This window comes from Ranitomeya variabilis, chromosome 1, assembly GCF_051348905.1.
Source record: "Ranitomeya variabilis isolate aRanVar5 chromosome 1, aRanVar5.hap1, whole genome shotgun sequence".
Taxonomy (NCBI): Eukaryota; Metazoa; Chordata; class Amphibia; order Anura; family Dendrobatidae; genus Ranitomeya; species Ranitomeya variabilis.
The window spans coordinates 846,414,457-846,436,391 of NC_135232.1; the positions used below are offsets into that span (position 1 = coordinate 846,414,457).

A 21,935-nucleotide genomic window follows, 5' to 3' on the forward strand; every position below is an offset into this window, starting at 1 on the left:
AGCAACAAATGCAAGTTTCTATGTTCAGATAGCACTTCATTAGATTTTAACTTGATGAAGACATTGTCACTCTGGGCTTTACGTTATCCATAGATATGCAGACATCTTTCAGAAACATATAATCTCTTGTTCTTGCTAATGGTTATGGCTAAGAAAAGTTCACCATCAAAATATCACAAAAAATTGTCGATTTGCCATCGATATGTGATTCTTCATATTGTCAAATTTCTTTGTTATACAGAAGTCATGTTTTCTATTTTCTGTTTGTATCCCAAGGAAAACTCTATAAAAATCCTTGTATCATTTTCTGGGGAAAAATATCCATATACTGAGGTTATCTATTAAAGTTACATACATAATACATATTTCTTTCTCATTTCTGTGAGCTCTTCCAGTAATAGAAGAACCTATAATACTCTCAAAAAAGTAAAAGGAGATACCTGAGTTGGGAAATCACATAAGACCAATCCATTGAATATTTACCAGTATGGTTCGCAGAATAGTTTTATTGAATGATCAAAGCTTTTGACCTTTCATAAGTGTTAAATTTATAGTTATTCAACAATTAAAACAAACATATTAACATATTATAAAACCCACGATAAAATGTGTTCACTCTCCTTGCTTTCCATCTATTGATTATAATATTGCTGATACTGTCGAGCATAGTGCTGGTAGAGGTGGTTTCTGTAGTGGTAATCATCATCATACCTTCCATAATTATCACCTTTAACTCCTCTAGGATCAATTTCATTCTCATGGTAATAATAGCCATTTTCATTATAGTAGCCATTATTGTCAGGTTCATATACATGAGCATTGCTACCTTCCTCAGCACCTAGGTTATCATAATCACTGCTCTTAGGGAGTTCAGTGGGATGGTCAGCTGTTTCCTTAAGTTGTTGAGTTGCAGGTTCAATGGTACCAGCTTGTGTGGGCTGCACTTCAGTACTGCTCTCCTGGGCTGTGCTTGACTGTGCGTCATCAGTTGTGGTCTCATTCTGGCTTGCAGTACTATCTTCTACCTATTAAGAGAAGAAAATATGATACAATATAGTGACATTGCTCAATATCGTCAAGTATGAAAGCCTTTTGCTAGTTAAAATTTAACTTCCAGCTTGTTGGCAGAAATCTATCAAGGCAGCCGGAGAGGAGAAGTAGTCGGGGACCTGCCTGTCCGACTTGTATCCAGCGTTACTCATTCCCCTGAGACTGGTAAAGTATGTTTTTCTCTGAAGCAACATTTCAGAGTCAAACAAACCTGGCTGAGATTATACAGCCGGTGCCTGATATGTGCTGCCTGTGCATTGGGTAGCATGTATTACCAATCAGGTTCATTTTATACAATTATTATAAACACTTTTCTGGCATAACTAAGGTACTATCAACAATAATTAGCCCTTTTTTTTGTCAGACACACACAGCCGAGACTGATGGTGAGATGAGTAAGGCAACCCCTACATTTGTCGCTACCTCAAACAGTAATATTTTTTGTGCTAAATCTGTGCACGTGTTTATAGTGTAGCGTGAATGTGTTAATATATTAACCTGTCGCCCTGTTCTCCTGGATCCTATTTCTAGATAACCTGTTCATCTCAGTGACATCACCAATCTTAAGACTATCCATATCGCTCTACACTTTATGCGTGAGCCAGAATTCTCTGTTACAATGTAAGTCTATCGAGCCGCGTTCTAACATTTCTTAGGCTTACATTGTAAAAGCCACTTTGGGGCATGTAGAGCTCAGTGTGACCTGGAGAGGCTGAAATTTGGTGATGTCACTGAGAAGAGGAGAAGAACGGTACTGGATCCTGGAGAAGGTGAAGGTTGCTGGGTATATTAATACACTCACACTACACTACATCCATATACACAGATTTAGTTAAGAAAAATTCATGGGAGTGCTTCTTTAAGAAATTAAAAGCTATTCTGTTAAAAAAAAGTAATAAAGATAAGGCTCAAATGTATTACGGTAAATGCAAACGTCTTTTTCATATGGATGCTGCACTAAAAAAATGCCAAATGGAATGGACGTATGCACAACAAAAGACCTGTTCTGCGTATGTCACTTGGCACTTCTTTTAAACACTAAGACTTTGAAAGCTGTGTAGAAGCTAAAATAAGTGATTGGTTCATCGTTCTGGCCATTATGTGATGTATGGAATATAAGAAAAAAGCTCCACAAAAGAATGTCTTAAAAGGCATCAGAAAAGACACTGAAAAGCCAAAAAAAGATACATTCTTCTAAAAGTTGTGATGAGTATTAATTTAGCAGTAACCCACAATATTCAACAGCATCACTAGAAGAACTTTTGAGAGGTCACATGTGGTACCCTTGCCAACAACGACCATGGATGATGTGACGTAAGTTCTTAACCTACCGCCACCTGCTGCTTTATTATCATTGATATTTTTATTACAAATAATATTTCACGTGGTCCTGATGAGAATAAATACGAATGTGATGACAAAAAAACAGTATACATCTATACAATGAGGGACAGTTAATAAAAGTAGTACAAGATGAAATTGGCAAGCCAATCAAAGCAACGAAAGCAATGGGCCAGATTCTTTTAGAGGCCTTTCGAAGAGTCAGCCAGTTTAGTTGTTATCGTTAACTGCCTGCCAAATTAATATAATGATCGCTTGTCACCTCTGGAGCAGAGGTTCCTCCGTTCTCCTCCTCGGCACCTTCAGAGTCAGCTTCTTCTTCTGCCCCATTTCCTTCTGATTCCTCTGCCCCTGTTTCTTCTGATGCAGCATTGTTTCCATTTTTACCAACATCCACGGATTCCTCCTGCTGCAATAAGATTAATTAGTAACCTGATATTAAGCTAGAAAAATGTGAATGTCTTTATTTTACCAAATTTGTTTACTCCTGCTTACATCAACCTTTCTCCAAGTATTTAGTGAGGATTCTGTCTTCATTCCTAGAAAAGTCATCTGGAATGTGTTCAGCCAAGACTGTGTATCTCGGCCTTTTGTTGTGTTTGAGGTTAACCTCTATGGTGGTTTAGAAGCAAGAATACATTGCTGGGAAGAGAGCCTTATAATGACTCATAAAACCACAGGATTTAAAAACAGGATAGAAGATTGCACACTATTTTGTATTCTAGAAGAACAAATTATGTAAATTGAAAATTTTCATTTTAAAAACTTTATCATGGGTAGGAGATGACATATTCACACTTTAACCCCTTTATCCCTGAGGGTGGTTTGCATGTTAATGACCAGGCCAATTTTTGCAAGTCTGACCACTGTTAATTCATGAGGTCGTGACATATTGTACTTCATGATTGTGTTAACATTTCTTTGGTATGATTTGTGTTTATTTGTGAAAAACACAAAAATTTGGGGAAATTTGGATAATTTTGCAATTTCCAAACTTTTAAGTTTCAGGTCCTTAAATCACAGAGATATGTCACACAAAATAGTTAATAAATAACATTTCCCACATGTCTACTTTACATCAGCACAATTTTGGAACCTAATTTTTTTTGTCTTGACGACATCCAGTCACCATGGCAATGATCGGGGCCCCACGTCTCCGATCCAAAGGCAGAGGAGCTGTCAGCCCTCTGCTGGCACCCGGAATGCTGCGCTCGTGTTTGATTGCAGGATTTTAGGGGTTAAATTGTTGGGAGAACTTTCTGTAACTGCTCCTGGCACCTAACGCTGGGTGTCAGCTGTGAGAATCAGCTGACACCCGGCGGCGATTGCCTGCACACCACCCATGTGCGCGGACGATCGCACAGATATAATAATCAGCCCAAGGTCAAATAGACCCAGACCACATGGACGGATCATTACATCTGATGTCAGAATGGAGTTAACACTTTTAAGGGAATCTGTCACCAAGTTTTTGCTACCCCATCTGTGAACTGCCTAATGTACAGATAGAGGCCCTGTATCACTTAGATTACTGGGTGCAGCAGTTGTAACACAACATTTTTAGATGTAGCATGTAGCAAAGCTCCTAAATCTACTCCCGTCACGTCACCACACGAACACTGCCAGAAAAAAACGAAGACTGCCCTGAAGAGCAGCCCGGAAGCAAATGCGGCCGGGAGACAGCGGGACTGGAGGACGCGTCACTGGACAGGTAAGTATAATTATAATAATGTTTATTATTAATTTTATGCTTTCTTTTACAGGCCCTGGACCTGAACTGGACCCAAACTGTAACACGGATTTCCCATGGAAACCCGTGTTCGGGACCTTGTGACCCGCGGTACGGGTCCAGAACTTTACAGTTCTGATTCGCCCATTCCTAGTCACAGCAATGTACTGGTCATTCCAACATACTGGTCACTAAATGGCAGTTTGGAATTTTCACTCAGTAATATTCACTACTGCTTGTATCTGGAAAATACCCATGGAGTCAAAATCATCACTAAACCTGTAGATAAATTCCCAAAGGGGTATACTTTCCAAAATGGGGTCACTTGAGGGAGGGATTCTGTTTTTCAGCACTTAGGGGCTCTGTATATGGAGTCTGGAAACTATTTTAATAAAATCTGTGGTTCAGGAGTCAAATAGCACTCTGTCCCTCAAGAGTCTCACCCTGTGGCTAAGCAGTACTATACAGCCGTATATAGGGGTTTTTCTACATTTAGCTCTTCAATACAAAAAGTGAAACTCATATATTGAATAGAGTCATTACAAACAGAGTGATCTATTTCAAGTGTTTATTTCTGTAAGGCTACTTGCCCACATTTAAGCATTTTTGCTGCGTTTTTCTGCTGTGGAAACGCTTAGAAAATCCTTACAAAATGCATCCCATTGTTTTTAATGGCATTCCGCAATTGTTGTGCCCATGCTGCGTTTTTTTCCGCATTGAAAACACATCGCGGAAAAAAACGCAGCATGTTCATTAATTTTGCGAAATCGCGGCAATTTTGCTGCTATAGAACTATATAGGAACACATGGAAAAAAAACGCATGAAAAACACGATAAAAACGTGACAAATACGCGATAAAAACGCAAAAAAACGTGAGCGGATTTCCTGGCAAGGGAGTCCGGTTTTGATGAGGAAAATTGTGCTTAGAATCTGCAACGTAGCCCATAGCCTTAATGTTGATGATTATGGCTTACAGCCAATGAAAACCCAAATGTCATTATCTCAGTAAATTAGAATATTTTATAACACCAGATTGGAAAAATGATTTTAAAATCCGAAATGTTGGCCTGCTGAAATGTTTATTCAATAAATGCACTCAATACTTGGTTGGGGCTCCTTTGGCATCAATTCCTGCATCAATGAGGCATGGCATGGATGCGATCAGCCTGTGGCACTGCTGAGGTGTTATGGAAGCCCAGGTTGCTTTGAAAGCAGCCTTCAGATCGTCTGCGTTGTGCGGTCTGGTGTCTCTTATCTCCCTCTTTACAATACCCCATAGATTCTCTATGGGGTTAAGGTCAGGCGAGTTTGCTGGCCAATCAAGCACAGTGTACTGTTGTTTTTAAACCAGGTATTGGTACTTTTGGCACTGTGGACAGGTTCCAAGTCCCTTTGGAGAATTTCCAAATTTCCATCTCCAAAAAGCTTGTCGGCAGAGGTAAGCATGAAGTGCTCTAAAAGTTCCAGGTAGAAGACTGCTCTGACTTTGGTCTTGATAAAACATCATGTACCTTTACCAGCAGATGGCATGGCTCCCCAAACCATCACTGATTGTGGAAACTTCACACTAGACCTCAAGCAGCTTGGATTGCGGCTTCTCCACTCTTCCTCCAGACTCTGGGACCTTGATTTCCAAGGTCTAGTGTGAAGTATCCATAATCAACGATGGTTTCAGGAGCCATGTCATCTGCTGATGTAGGTCTACTGTTATGGACCTGGTGGTTAGGTGCACCCGGAATGACCTGATGGTTAAACTGAATATCGGGACAAGCTCTGGGGAAGTGGGAACTCTGCTGACCGCAAACCCTACTCCTATCAAACACACTAGAAATAGCCGTGGAGCGTAACTAACACTCCCTAGACGCCTCTTCACAGCCTAAGAGCTAACTACCTCTAAAGATAGAAATAGAAGCCTTACCTTGCCTCAGAGAAATTCCCCAAAGGAAAAGGCAGCCCCCACATATATTGACGGTGAGTTTAGAGGAAAGTCACAAACACAGGAATGAAACAGGTTTTAGCAAAGGAGGCCAGTCTTCACTAAATAGTCAGAGGATAGAAAAGGGAACTATGCGGTCAGCAAAACAAAACTACAAAAAACCACGCAGAGTATGCAAAAAGACCTCCACACCGACTCACGGTGTGGAGGTGCAACTCTGCACCCCCAGAGCTTCCAGCTAGCAAGGAAATATCATGATAGCAAGCTGGACTAGAATTAGCAGTAACAACAAAAGAACTAGCAGGAACTTAGCTTATGCTGGAGTAGACAGGTCTGTTGTGAAATTGGATTCTGGGCTCCCCCGGTGGCCACTTGTGGAATTTTACTTGTGTGCATCATCCCCTCTGTTCACCTGCTCCTATCAGGATGTGGGAGTCGCTATATAACCTTGCTCCTCTGTCAGTTTCATGCCGGTCAACAATGTAATCAGAAGCCTTCTGTGCATGTTCCTGCTACCAGACAACTCCTAGCTAAGTTGGACTTTTGTCCTTGTGTGTTTTTGCATTTTGTTCCTGTTCACAGCTGCTGTTTCGTTACTGTGTCTGGAAAGCTCTTGTGAGCGGAAATTGCCACTCTGGTGTTATGAGTTAATGCTAGAGTCTTAAAGTAATTTCTGGATGGTGTTTTGATAGGGTTTTCTGCTGACCATGAAAGTGCCCTTTCTGTCTTCATGCTATCTAGTAAGCGGACCTCGATTTTGCTAAACCTATTTTCATACTACGTTTGTCATTTCATCTAAAATCACCGCCAATATATGTGGGGGCCTCTGTCTGCCTTTTGGGAAAATTTCTCTAGAGGTGAGCCAGGACTGTCTTTTCCTCTGCTAGGATTAGGTAGTTCTCCGGCTGGCGCTGGGCATCTAGGGATAAAAAACGTAGGCATGCTACCCGGCCACTTCTAGTTGTGCGGCAGGTTTAGTTCATGGTCAGTATAGTTTCCATCTTCCAAGAGCTAGTTCTCATATATGCTGGGCTATGTTCTCTCGCCATTGAGAATCATGACAGTTTGACCGGCCCAAAAAAGGGTTAAATTACTGGCTGAGAAAGGAGAGAAAAAAGAAGTCTGCTACAATTTTTTTTTTTTTTTCCCTCTAGTTCTGAGTGTGCTCTTAATTGAATCACTTGCTAGTCTGCCTATACTGCAGCCTTCCTCTCTTTCTCTCCTTCTAATCCTTGAATGGCTCTGTGTTCACCTGTTTCAAATGGATCTTCAGAGTGTAGCTACAGGTTTGAATAATCTCGCCACAAAGGTACAAAATTTGCAAGATTTTGTTGTTCATGCACCTATGTCTGAGCCTAGAATTCCTTTGCCTGAATTCTTCTCGGGGAATAGATCTCACTTTCAAAATTTTAAAAATAATTGCAAATTGTTTTTGTCCCTGAAGTCTCGCTCTGCCGGAGACCCTGCACAGCAGGTCAGGATTGTAATTTCCTTGCTCCGGGGCGACCCTCAGGACTGGGCTTTTGCATTGGCACCAGGGGATCCTGCGTTGCTCAATGTGGATGCGTTTTTTCTGGCCTTGGGGTTGCTTTATGAGGAACCTCATTTAGAGCTTCAGGCGGAAAAGGCCTTGATGTCCTTGTCTCAGGGGCAAGATGAAGCTGAAATATACTGCCAAAAATTCCGCAAATGGTCTGTGCTTACTCAGTGGAATGAGTGCGCCCTGGCGGCGATTTTCAGAGAAGGTCTCTCTGATGCCATTAAGGATGTTATGGTGGGGTTCCCTGTGCCTGCGAGTCTGAATGAGTCCATGACGATGGCTATTCAGATCGATAGGCGTCTGCGGGAGCGCAAACCTGTGCACCATTTGGCGGTGTCTACTGAGAAAACGCCAGAAAATATGCAATGTGATAGAATTCTGTCCAGAAGAGAGCGGCAGAATTTTAGACGAAAAAATGGGTTGTGCTTCTATTGTGGTGATTCAACTCATGTTATATCAGCATGCTTTAAGCGTATTAAGAAGCCTGACAAGTCTGTTTCAATTAGCACTTTACAGTCTAAGTTTATTCTATCTGTGACCCTGATTTGTTCTTTGTCATCTATTACCGCGGACGCCTATGTCGACTCTGGCGCTGCTTTGAGTCTTATGGATTGGTCCTTTGCCAAACGCTGTGGGTATGATTTGGAGCCATTGGAGGCTTCGATACCTCTGAAAGGGATTGACTCCACCCCATTGGCTAGTAATAAACCACAATACTGGACACAAGTGACTATGCGTGTTAATCCGGATCACCAGGAGGTTATTCGCTTTCTGGTGCTGTATAATCTACATGATGTTTTGGTGCTGGGATTGCCATGGCTGCAATCTCATAACCCAGTCCTCGACTGGAGAGCTATGTCTGTGTTAAGCTGGGGATGTAAAGGAACTCATGGGGACGTACCTTTGGTTTCCATTTCATCATCTATTCCCTCTGAGATTCCTGAATTCTTGTCTGACTTTCGTGACGTTTTTGAAGAACCCAAGGTTGGTTCACTACCTCCGCACCGGGAGTGTGATTGTGCCATAGACTTGATCCCGGGTAGTAAATACCCTAAGGGTCGTTTATTTAATCTGTCTGTGCCTGAACACGCGGCTATGCGAGAATATATAAAGGAGTCCTTGGAAAAGGGACATATTTGTCCTTCGTCATCTCCCTTAGGAGCCGGTTTTTTCTTTGTGTCTAAGAAAGACGGCTCTTTGAGGCCGTGTATTGATTATCGACTTTTGAATAAAATCACGGTTAAATATCAATATCCGTTACCACTGCTTACTGATTTGTTTGCTCGTATAAAGGGGGCCAAGTGGTTCTCTAAGATTGATCTCCGTGGGGCGTATAATTTGGTGCAAATCAAGCAGGGGGATGAGTGGAAAACCGCATTTAATACGCCCGAGGGCCATTTTGAGTATTTGGTGATGCCTTTTGGTCTTTCAAATGCCCCTTCAGTCTTCCAGTCCTTTATGCATGACATTTTCCGCGATTATTTGGATAAATTTATGATTGTGTATCTGGATGATATTCTGATTTTTTCGGATGACTGGGACTCTCATGTCCAGCAGGTCAGGAGGGTTTTTCAGGTTTTGCGGTCTAATTCCTTGTGTGTGAAGGGTTCTAAGTGTGTTTTTGGGGTTCAAAAGATTTCCTTCTTGGGATACATTTTTTCCCCCTCTTCCATCGAGATGGATCCTGTCAAGGTTCAGGCTATTGGTGATTGGACGCAACCCTCTTCTCTTAAGAGTCTTCAGAAATTTTTGGGCTTTGCTAACTTTTATCGTCGATTTATTGCTGGTTTTTCTGATGTTGTAAAACCATTGACTGATTTGACTAAGAAGGGTGCTGATGTTGCTGATTGGTCCCCTGCTGCTGTGGAGGCCTTTTGGGAGCTCAAGCGCCGCTTTTCTTCCGCCCCAGTGTTGCGTCAGCCTGATGTTGCTCTTCCTTTTCAGGTTGAGGTCGACGCTTCTGAAATCGGAGCTGGGGCGGTGTTGTCGCAGAGAAGTTCCGACTGCTCCGTGATGAGACCTTGTGCCTTTTTTTCCCGTAAATTTTCGCCCGCCGAGCGGAATTATGATATTGGGAATCGGGAGCTTTTGGCCATGAAGTGGGCTTTTGAGGAGTGGCGTCACTGGCTTGAGGGGGCCAGACATCAGGTGGTGGTATTGACTGACCACAAAAATTTAATTTACCTTGAGTCTGCCAGGCGCCTGAATCCTAGACAGGCGCGCTGGTCGTTGTTTTTCTCTCGGTTTAATTTTGTGGTGTCTTACCTACCGGGTTCTAAGAATGTTAAGGCGGATGCCCTTTCTAGGAGTTTTGAGCCTGACTCCCCTGGTAATTCTGAGCCCACAGGTATCCTTAAAGATGGAGTGATATTGTCTGCCGTTTCTCCAGACCTGCGGTGGGCCTTGCAGGAGTTTCAGGCGGATAGACCTGATCGTTGCCCACCTGGTAGACTGTTTGTTCCTGATGATTGGACCAGTAGAGTCATCTCTGAGGTTCATTCTTCTGCGTTGGCAGGTCATCCTGGAATCTTTGGTACCAGGGATTTGGTGGCAAGGTCCTTCTGGTGGCCTTCCCTGTCATGAGATGTGCGAGGCTTTGTGCAGTCTTGTGACGTTTGTGCTCGGGCCAAGCCTTGTTGTTCTCGGGCTAGTGGATTGTTGTTACCCTTGCCTATCCCGAAGAGGCCTTGGACGCACATCTCGATGGATTTTATTTCGGATCTGCCTGTTTCTCAGAAGATGTCTGTCATCTGGGTGGTGTGTGACCGTTTCTCTAAGATGGTCCATCTGGTTCCCTTGCCTAAGTTGCCTTCTTCTTCCGAGTTGGTTCCTCTGTTTTTTCAAAATGTTGTTCGTTTGCATGGTATTCCGGAGAATATCGTTTCTGACAGAGGGACCCAATTCGTGTCTAGATTTTGGCGGGCATTCTGTGCTAGGATGGGCATAGATTTGTCTTTTTCGTCTGCTTTCCATCCTCAGACTAATGGCCAGACCGAGCGGACTAATCAGACCTTGGAGACATATTTGAGGTGTTTTGTGTCTGCGGATCAGGATGATTGGGTTGCTTTTTTGCCTTTGGCGGAGTTCGCCCTCAATAATCGGGCCAGCTCTGCCACCTTGGTGTCCCCGTTTTTCTGTAATTCGGGGTTTCATCCTCGATTTTCCTCCGGTCAAGTGGAATCTTCGGATTGTCCTGGAGTGGATGCTGTGGTGGAGAGGTTGCATCAGATTTGGGGGCAGGTGGTGGACAATTTGAAGTTGTCCCAGGAGAAGACTCAGCTTTTTGCCAACCGCCGTCGTCGTGTTGGTCCTCGGCTTTGTGTTGGGGACTTGGTGTGGTTGTCTTCTCGTTTTGTCCCTATGAGGGTTTCTTCTCCTAAGTTTAAGCCTCGGTTCATCGGCCCGTACAAGATATTGGAGATTCTTAACCCTGTGTCCTTCCGTTTGGACCTCCCTGCATCCTTTTCGATTCATAATGTTTTTCATCGGTCATTGTTGCGCAGGTATGAGGTACCGGCTGTGCCTTCCGTTGAGCCTCCTGCTCCGGTGTTGCTTGAGGGTGAGTTGGAGTACGTTGTGGAAAAGATCTTAGACTCTCGTGTTTCCAGACGGAAACTCCAGTATCTGGTCAAATGGAAGGGATACGGTCAGGAGGATAATTCTTGGGTCACTGCCTCTGATGTTCATGCCTCCGATCTTGTCCGTGCCTTTCATAGGGCTCATCCTGATCGCCCTGGTGGTTCTGGTGAGGGTTCGGTGCCCCCTCCTTGAGGGGGGGGTACTGTTGTGAAATTGGATTCTGGGCTCCCCCGGTGGCCACTTGTGGAATTTTACTTGTGTGCATCATCCCCTCTGTTCACCTGCTCCTATCAGGATGTGGGAGTCGCTATATAACCTTGCTCCTCTGTCAGTTTCATGCCGGTCAACAATGTAATCAGAAGCCTTCTGTGCATGTTCCTGCTACTAGACAACTCCTAGCTAAGTTGGACTTTTGTCCTTGTGTGTTTTTGCATTTTGTTCCTGTTCACAGCTGCTGTTTCGTTACTGTGTCTGGAAAGCTCTTGTGAGCGGAAATTGCCACTCTGGTGTTATGAGTTAATGCTAGAGTCTTAAAGTAATTTCTGGATGGTGTTTTGATAGGGTTTTCTGCTGACCATGAAAGTGCCCTTTCTGTCTTCATGCTATCTAGTAAGCGGACCTCGATTTTGCTAAACCTATTTTCATACTACGTTTGTCATTTCATCTAAAATCACCGCCAATATATGTGGGGGCCTCTGTCTGCCTTTTGGGAAAATTTCTCTAGAGGTGAGCCAGGACTGTCTTTTCCTCTGCTAGGATTAGGTAGTTCTCCGGCTGGCGCTGGGCATCTAGGGATAAAAAACGTAGGCATGCTACCCGGCCACTTCTAGTTGTGTGGCAGGTTTAGTTCATGGTCAGTATAGTTTCCATCTTCCAAGAGCTAGTTCTCATATATGCTGGGCTATGTTCTCTCGCCATTGAGAATCATGACACAGGTCATCTGAGAAGTCCAAGAGAGATCTGAACCAATACTGAGACATTGACAGCTGGCATGAAGTAACGATCTGAGTGGAGTTAAATAGGGAAGCCAGCCTAGAATAAACGAGGGCAGCTGAGAAAGCCAACCTCAAGGACCAGCAGTTCCACTCAAAGCCACCAGAGGGAGTCCAGGAACAGAACTCACCAAAATACCATTCATGACCACAGGAGGGAGTCCGAGAACGGAATTCACAACAGTCTACTGTGTTTTATCAAGACCAAAGTCAGCACAGTCATCTACCAGGAAATTTTAGAGCACTTCATGCTTCCCTCTGCCGACAAGCTTTTTGGAGATGGAAATTTTATCCTCCAGCAGAACTTGGCACCTGTCCACACTGCCAAAAGTACCAATACCTGGTTTAAAAACAACAGTATCCCTGTGCTTCCATAACACCTCAGCAGTGCCACAAGCTGATTGCCTCCATGTCATGTTGCATTGATGCAGTAATTTATGCAAAAGGAGGCCTGACCAAGTATTGAGTGCATATACTGAATATAGATTTCAGTAGGCCAAGAGTTTGGATTTTAAAATCATTTTTTCAAGCTGCTGTTATAAAGTATTCTAATTTACTCAGATGATGACTTTGGGGTTTTCACTGGCTATAAGCCATAATCATCAACATTAACAGAAATATACACTTGAAATAGATCACTCTGTATGTAATGACTCTATATAATATGAGTTTCACTTTTTGTATTGAAGAACTGAAATAAATTTACTTTTTCATGATATTCTAATTTTGTGAGATGCACCTGTAATAGCGGAGAAGACCCATCTGGGCATGCACAAGATGGATCTTCTTAGTGACTGTTTATTCATCATGTCTCCATGGCTCGAGATCCAGCTGAAGGCCATTAAATAATATTAATTTATAAAATGAGTAGAGACATTTACAGTGATATGTTTTACATTTTACTACTTTTGCACAAGAAAATAATTTTTTAATAAAATATTTTTTTAATTTCCATCATGTTCCGAGAGCCATATAGTTATATTTTTGTTTACAGTGCTGTATCGTGGACATTTTTTGAATGCATAAATCTTTTTTAATCATGTTTTTTTTTTTGTTTTGTGAGGCAGGATGAACAAAAATGGCAATTTTGGCATTGTTTTTTCATTTAATTTTGCAATGTTCAAGTTTTGGGATAAATAATGATATAATTTTATACTGCGTGTTGTGAATGCAGCCACACCCAATATGTCATGTTTTTTGCTACATTTATTTTTTCCAGATAAAAACATTTTTTGTGGGGAAAAACTGGGATTTTAGTGGGAGTGTTTTTACTTTAAAAAAACATCAACTTTTTTTTTACAATATTTAATAGTCCCCCAAAGAAACTTTAAAATGTTATCTCATGGTCGCATTAATCATACACAGTACTGCTTCAGTATACTGCACTGTTATACTACACTGTTACTTTATTGTTTGACTGACATTTATCTTATCAGACCCTACCTGATTGGCTGTGGTGTATGACAGACCTAAGGTTGTCACGCTTGGTTTGGGAGAGCTGCAGACAGTATGCTTATTGCAATCTGATCTCGGATGCATGGACATCTGCATAATTCCTTAGGCAAGTGGACTCGGGCAGGGAGAAGCCCCCAGGGCCCTGCCCGAGTCCACGGGGGAACCCAAGTTTTCTCTGTCAAGCTGTAGTTTTTCAGAGTAAAACGAACATAACTGTAATAATACTGATCAAGAGAAAAATGGAGTAGCCACAAACCACCAATAAGTTAAAAAAAATGTATTGAAACAAAAATTAGAAAAAATGATAAATACCATCAGTTTACAAATATGCCAACAAAAGGAGGAAAAACTAGAGGGCAAGAGGTAGATTTAGCAAGTAAAGCAACATATAATATGCTATGTACCCATGTAGTTAGGCTCATATATATTAAAGGATACAATATCAACATATATCATAGATATGAAATAGAGCAGAAACCAATAGATCATGTAAAGTATTGCTTACCCATAATAAAGAGGCTCAGCATAAGCCCGCCAGCATGGCGCCGACGCGTTTTTCGAGTGCAGCTTTCTTAAGGGGAGGTGTAAATTAAAAAGTGTCCTATCCTACATTTATAAGGATCCCACAGGTGCCAGTGTAATTGGAGCATGGATGCTGCTGCCCACACCATCAGTAACACTACCGCCTGCAGCCATCACAGCTGCAGGAAGGCCAAATGGCTGTGTGACATCATCAACATGTGTGCATCACCTACAGTCTACAGAGTATTCTCCCAAAAGTCTTGGGGATCATCAAGATGTTTTCTGAATTAAGTTAGACAAGCCTTTATGTTCTTATTGATCAGCAGTTGTTTTCATCTTGGAACTCTGCCATTCAGGCCATTTTCGCCCAGTCTCCTCCTTATAGTGGAGTCATGAACATTGACCTTAACTGAGGCAAGTGAGGCCTGCAGTTCTCCAGATGTTGTTGTGGGGTCTTTTGTGACCTCTTGGATGAATCATTTTGGGGTAATTTTGGTTGGCCGGCCAGTTCTGGGAAGGTTCACAACTGCTCAATGTTTTTGCTATTTATGAATAATGGCTCTCAATGTGGTTCACTGGAGTCCCAAAGCTTTATAAATGGCTTTACAACCTTTCCAAGACTAATTAATCTCATTTACTTTGTTTTTCATTTATTCAAGAATTTTTTGGGGTCGAGGTATGTCTAGCTTTTGAGGATCTTTTGGCCTACTTCACTGTGTCAGGTAGGTCTTATTTAAGTGATTTCTTGATTGAAAACAGGTTTACCAATAATTAGGCCCAGGTGTGGCTAGGAACTTTGAACTCAGCTTCCCAAGATGTGATCAACCACAGTTAACCACTTAATGACCACCAATGCGTCTTTTTACTGACCTGAGATATAAGAGACTAGCCTCCCCATACAGGTGACAATCCAGCAGCTGTCAGCTGTCCACTATAGCTGACAACTTGGTGCATCAGCCACAATCAGTGTTGGCACTAACCTTGGCTGTTTAACCCATTAAATCCTGCTGTCAATAGTGATCACAGTACCTAAAAGGTTAACAGAGCATGGGGGCTCCCTCTTTAACCGCATCAGCACCCTGAGATTATGATTGTGTGGTCCTGATATTTCACTTGGAAATTCATAACCTAATAGTGGTCTTAGAGTCTGCCGGCTGTAGTAACCTGCTCAAAAGCTAGCGACATTTAGTTGGTAAAAATAAACTTCTTCATTCTTGTTATGTTACTTTGCATTAATTTCTGAACAGCACATGAACTATCTGAGAGCAATTTTGAACATGTTAAGGGGTGCGTTTTTAAAATGCTATCACTTTTGGGAGTTTCCAATATATAGGACCCCCAAAGTCACTTTAAAACTGAATAGTTCCCTATAAAAGTGAGTTTTGTAAATTTCCTTGAAAAAATGAAAAATTACTGCTACATTTTTAATCCTCCTAAAATGCTAACAAAATAAAACAACATTTTATAAATGGTGCTGATGTAAAGCAGACATGACATTACTTATTCATGTTTTTGTGTGGTATGACTATCTGGATTAAAGGGATAATCATTCAAACTTTGAAAATTGCAGATTTTTTCAAATTTTTGTCAAATTTCTAATATTTTTATAAAATAAAGCAAAACATAACCTAAGATTACCATTATCATAAAGTATAATATGTCACAAAAAAAACAGTCTCGCAATCAATGGGATATGTTGAAGCATTCCAGAGTTTTTGCTACATAAGGTGACACTGGTCAGATTTTAAAAAATTGGCCTGGTCTCTAAGAGTATATTCCCACGGTCGGTAAACGCTGCGGATTGGATGCTGCATACATCCACAGCGTCCAACCCGCAGCGGCCAGATGGTACAGCATAGTGGATGGGATTTCAAGAAATCCCATGTCCACTATGTGTGCACCAATGCCCGCTGCTTATCTGCACAGACAGACATGTGGGGGGGTCTTTCCAGACTACGGCATGTCAATTTATCTTTCGGAGATGCGGGTCTCTGCAAGATAAATTTCACCCGTCCAATGTGACGTTAATGAACATATGCAGATTCACCTGTGTTCAAAAGCCGGCAGTGCTGCGCCCAAAAGGCTGCCAATTACTGACCATGAGAACATACCCTTAGGGGTTAATTTATGTTTTAGGAGGGGAGGGCAATCACTTTTTCACACTGGAACCTGTAGGTTTGGATTTTTTTTCTTTACTGATAAAGACATTCTTTTAAAAACTGCATTTTGTGTTAACTTATGTTATTTTTGTCTAATTTTAACATTTGTTTGGTGATCTGAAAAATTTAAGTGGAAGAATAGGAAATCAGGAAGGGGCAAACACTTTTTCACACAACTGTATTTTACCCATAAATATTTTTATGTGATAAAAAAGAAACAAACAAAAAAAGTGTGAAAGAATGACATGACTTATAAAACTGTCACACTAGTTAACTCCTTCAGTGAGCATCGAAAAAAAAAGGCAAAAACACTTTAAATTATGCTTTTTCATCATACTGCCCCCCTAAAAAGTGGAACAAAACACAATGAAAAGACAAATACAAAGATAAACGGTATAGCTGAAAACGTTATCTTACCCCGCAAAAACAAGCAGCCATACAGCACTATCAGCAGAAAAATAAAAAAGTGATACATCTCAGAATAAGGCTATGTGCACATGATGCGTTTTTGATGCGTTTTTTTACACGCATAAATGATCCAAAAACACATTGAAATATTTATGCAAGGTAATGCAATGACAATCCTGAAATGCTGTGCACAAGATCAGTAAATTTCAGTCCGTATTTGCAGCGTTTTATTTTCTGCAACATGTCAATTCTTTTTGCATTTCTGCAGCATTTTTGACTCATTAACTTCAATTGAATCAATCAAATCTGCAGCAAAAATGCAGGTGTAAAAAGGTCTGCATATTTGCTGTTTACTTACTTACAGATTTTCTGCCAAAAATGCTGCAAATTTCAAAGGAAATGATGTCAGAGGGAGGAAGAGTGTGTGGGCGGAGAATATGTGTGTCTCTGTGTGGGGGCGGAGAATATGTGTGTGTGTCTCTGTGTGTGGGCAGGGAATAGGTGTGGACGTCTGTGTGTGGGTGGAGAGTATGTGTGTGTGTCTCTGTGTGGGTGGAGGATATGTGAGTGTGTCTCTGTGTATCTGTCTGTGTGTGTCTACCCATGCGACGTGTGTACCCAGGCATCATCTGATGGGAAAACTACTCCCATCCAGCTAAGTCTTTTGTCACATATGACAGAGACAGCATGAGCCGATGATGGGAAAATAGTCTCATCATCCGGCGCCTGTGTTCAATTGTAAAAAATACCAAAACATTTACTTAATTACATACACACGTGGTCAAAATTGTTGGTAGCCCTCATTTAATGACAGAAAAACCCACAATGGTCACAGAAATAACTTGAATCTGACAAAAGTAATAAATTAAAAATCTATGAAAATCAACAATTGACAGTCATAAATTACTTTTTTTAACCATGCTTCCACAGAATTAAAAAAATAAAATAAAATAAAACTCATGAAATAGGCCTGGACAGAAATGATGGTACCCTTAACTTAATATTTTGTTGAACAACCTTTTGAGGCAATCACTGCAATCAAACGATTTCTGTAACTGTCAATGAGACTTCTGCACCTCTTGGCAGATATTTTGGCCCACTCCTCAAGAGCAAACTGCTCCAGTTGTCTCATGTTTGAAGGTTGCCTTTTCCAGATGGCATGTTTCAGCTCTTTCCAAAGATGCTCAATAGGATTTAGGTCAGGGCTCATAGAAGGCCACTTCAGAATAGTCCAATGTTTTCCTCTTAGCTATTCTTGGGTGTTTTTAGCTGTGTGTTTTAGGTCATTATCCAGTTGCAAGACCCATGACCTGCGACTGAGACCAAGATTTTCGACACTGGGCAGCACATTTCTCTCTAGAATCCTTTGATAGTCTTGAGATTTCATTGAACCCTTCACAGATTCTAGACACCCTGTGCCAGATGCAGCAAAGTAACCCCAGAACAAAATTTTTTTGAAAAATATACAGATATTGCATTTCACGCAGATTTCTGATATTTGCTGGTTTATTACAGCTAATGTAGGTTAATTATGTTAATGCTCCTATATAGGCTGGTGACTGTTTGTTTGCCTTTATTAAATAATAATGAGAATATCTGGCTGAAGGTAAAGAAACCACCGGAGACTAGATGGAGGTGGACATGACTTGGGGATGGGTGGACCGAGAACTCCTGCAGCTTTTGTTTGTATTGCGGTGTAGATTTTAAACAAGAGTGTTGTTGCTTTAAGAGGAAGTTTAGATGTTTGTGCCTGGTGTATTACTGTGAGGAGGGTGGGGCTTATATAGGGGAGGCAACTCTGGCTCTCCCTCTCTCTCTCACAGGATGGACAGGAGGAAACATTAAGGAAACATGTCTGCAGTTTCAGGGAGTATAATACTGGGGTTATCACCTCACATTATAGCTGATAGGAGTACATTCACCTCACACATCATGTATTAGTGTAGTGTCTGCTCCTACATCATATATGGGATCAATTTTACCTCAGAAATTCATGTAGCCGCCATGTTCCCTCATGTGTACCTCCCTGCAGACATGGCTGATATACTACTCCACATTCATCATGTATTAGTGTAGTCTCAGCTCTTACATCTTATTTGGGAGCAATATTACCTCAGAGATTCATGTAGCTGCCATGTTCCTTCATGGGTCTGTTACAAGTTGCCTCACACACTGCAGAGACAGCTCCTGTGTGACCTCCTTACAGACATGGCTGCTGTATCACATTTCTGCTGTATTATACAGAGTCTTCATGAGTTTGGGGTATCTGTGTGATGGGTCAGAGGATTGACACATACAGTGTCTGCTATTGCTAGCGCGGAACTGGGCAGTTACAGGGACTAGTCACTGGTGAGAGGGAGCAGTAATGGGATGTAGTGATGGGTAGTTCGTGAGTGAGTAGTTCAAAATGAACTCATCTTCAGAGTGAACTAGTTCATCTAGTTCACCATCCTGACAGAGATTAGTTCATTATGAACTAAACAGCAAGTGGGAGGAGACAGAGAGTGATCCCTCATACAGCTCCTCACACTGAAGATCCCTGCTCTCACACTTGCTCTTTATAGCTCCTGATGCTGGAAAAGAAGGTAGTAAAACACTATACCACACATCAAATACAAATATAATAGTAATAATAAAAACTGAAATTGTACAGTAGACAGACACAGCTCATGTGTGTATGAGAGAGAGTGTTTCTGTGGTGTGGTTCATGCCCCTCACCAGTCTTTGTGATAAGATCAGCCTCCTGTAGCCTAGAAGATCAGTCTTGCTAAAATCTTTACCAGTGTCTCCTGTTCTGTTCTCAGGATGCTGAACGGCTTCTCAGCTCCCTCATACACAATCATTATGAGTTAGTACTCTACACACTAATACAGGGGGAACTGCTGCTGGGCTCAGTGAGATGCATCATGTTGAACTAGGCTGTCCTGAGTCATTGTCAACAGAACATCTAGATCAGCAGTTCATCTAGTTCATTTAGTTCACATAGTTCATTTAGTTCACAGGTCACATGACATGATGCATTTCCTATCAGCTCCTCACAGGATAGGGTGGAGAATTATCAGGCTGTCTAATAGGAAGATTTTCTTTGCCCCATAGCAACCAATCACAGGTCAGCTTTCTGATACTGCAGTAGTGCCAGTAGGGCCAATGGGCTGAAAGAAAATGTTCTCAAATCAACGGGAGAATGATGAAAGTTAAGCTACTTTCACACCAGCGTCGGGCTTGGCCCGTCGCAGTGCGTCGGGCCGAGGTTACCGACGCTAGCGTTGTATACGCCGCACAACGGGGGCAGCGGATGCATTTTTCCCACACATCCGCCGCCCCATTGTGAGGTGCGGGGAGATGGGGGCAGAGTCCTGGCCACGCATGCGCGGTCGGAAAAAGCGGACACGTCGCAGAAAAAACGTTACATGTAGCGTTTTTTTGTGCCAACGGTCCGCCAAAGCACGACGCATCCGTTGCACGACAGTTGCGACGTGTGTCAATGCGTCGATAATGTTAGTCAATGGGAAGAAAACGCATCCTGCAGACAACTTTGCAGGATGCGTTTTTTCGCCAAAACGACGCATTGCGACGTATTGCAAAAAAAACGCTAGTGTGAAAGTAGCCTTATACATTTAAAAAAAAAAAATCATCTCCAGTGCTTATCAGCTGCTGTATGCCGGGAGTAATGTAATCTTCCCAGTCTGACACCGAGCTCCTGCAGCATGACATTCTCTGCTCTGGGACACACAGCAGCTGAGCAGCACTGGGAGGCTGGAATATTTCACAAAGAAAAAAAAGAAATTACTAACTTGAATAAATAACTTTTTAATTTTTTTTCTCCAGACTGAGTACCCCTTTAACAAGAGTTTGTTATGTAATGATCAGATGTATTAACTATTTCTGATCATTTTAACAAAACTATAACTCATCCTAGGAGCCACAGCTTCTGTGTAACGAACTAGAACTGATCCATCTCTTCTCAGCAGAATCCAGAGAAATACTGAACTAAATGAACTAAATGAACTAATCTTTTGAACTAATCTTTTTAGTGAACTAGTTCATGGTGAACTAATCACCAAAATGAACTAGATTTCCCATCACTAATGGGATGGTGTATATATATACCGTATATATATATGAGGGTAAGAGGCTGCACTTCATGTCTGTGCATTGCATGCTGCTGTGTTCTGATTCCCCCCCTTCCCATTTATGGAGTCTGGTGACCTGTATGTAACCTCATCTCTGTACAATACAGTCTGATGATGCTGGGTGTACAGATCCAGTGTGACAGGTTACTCTCACTATATATATGTGATATAAGAGTAAAGGCTCCATCTCTGTGCAGCATGCTTATCATGTATACAGACTTTGAGTACATGTTAGATCCTGGGTCTCCAGGTTACTTTCCTTGCTGCACATATGATTTGTGCATGACTTCCAAATCCGTGCTTTATTTCTGTAGATATGGCAGCCTTTAGTCCTATTATGTTGCATGCTGTCCTGCCTGATATATCCACCCCCCTTTTTCTATATATCTAAGATGGTGGATAGCACAAGCTTGAGTGCATTACCTGGAGCCTTACTATATATATATTATCAGGTGTCAATAAATATTCAGGGAGTAATTCAGCACATGGCGTGGTGGTGAGTGGGGCACTAATAATGCAGCATATGGCAGGCAGTGAGTGGACATAGCTCAGCACATGGCGGAGGCAGTGAGTGGGCACTAATAACTCAGCACATGTTGGGCAGTGAGTGGGCACTAATAACTCAGCACATGGCGGGCAGTGAGTGGGCACTCCTAGTGTGATGCTGCACCTTGCTCTGGAGAACACATCATGGGCCCAGTTTTCAGCCCTGTCTATTGTATGTAGGTGGTGTGACTGACTGGGGACACAGACCTTGCAGTTTTCTGCACGTACACTTATGGCTGCATGCAGCTTATACTAGACGCACATATTATATTTTCTTACGATATATGTGCAGCTGGTGGTTAGAGAGCCTGTCTGTAACTGCTGTAGAGGAGCAGGCGGCTTCTTTATTGTTACAGCATATAACACAGCATTGCCCATCATCGAATTTATCTGACCTTATGATGGGACATTTTCCAGTATCAACCTGTAATATACCTTGGTTGTAAACTTACATGGTGTTTTCATCTTCACTTCTCCCACATCTTGTGCAGTTGGGGGGGGGGGGTCCTTGAAGTTGGTTATAAATTGGTCTGGGGGATCCATT

General features: G+C 42.0%; 1 protein-coding gene across 1 annotated transcript in view; it reads right to left on the bottom strand.

Moving 5' to 3' along the window:
- Positions 1–282: 282 nt before the first annotated feature.
- The window catches only part of IBSP (integrin binding sialoprotein), a 55,014-nt gene continuing 33,361 nt past the window's right edge, over positions 283–21,935 (bottom strand). The window contains exons 6-7 of the mRNA XM_077261296.1: positions 2,654–2,800; positions 283–1,025 (exon numbers count right to left, since the gene is read on the bottom strand). Of these exons, the coding sequence (XP_077117411.1) occupies positions 633–1,025; positions 2,654–2,800 (540 nt within the window). The 3' untranslated portion in view covers positions 283–632. The remainder of the gene's footprint in view (positions 1,026–2,653; positions 2,801–21,935) is intronic.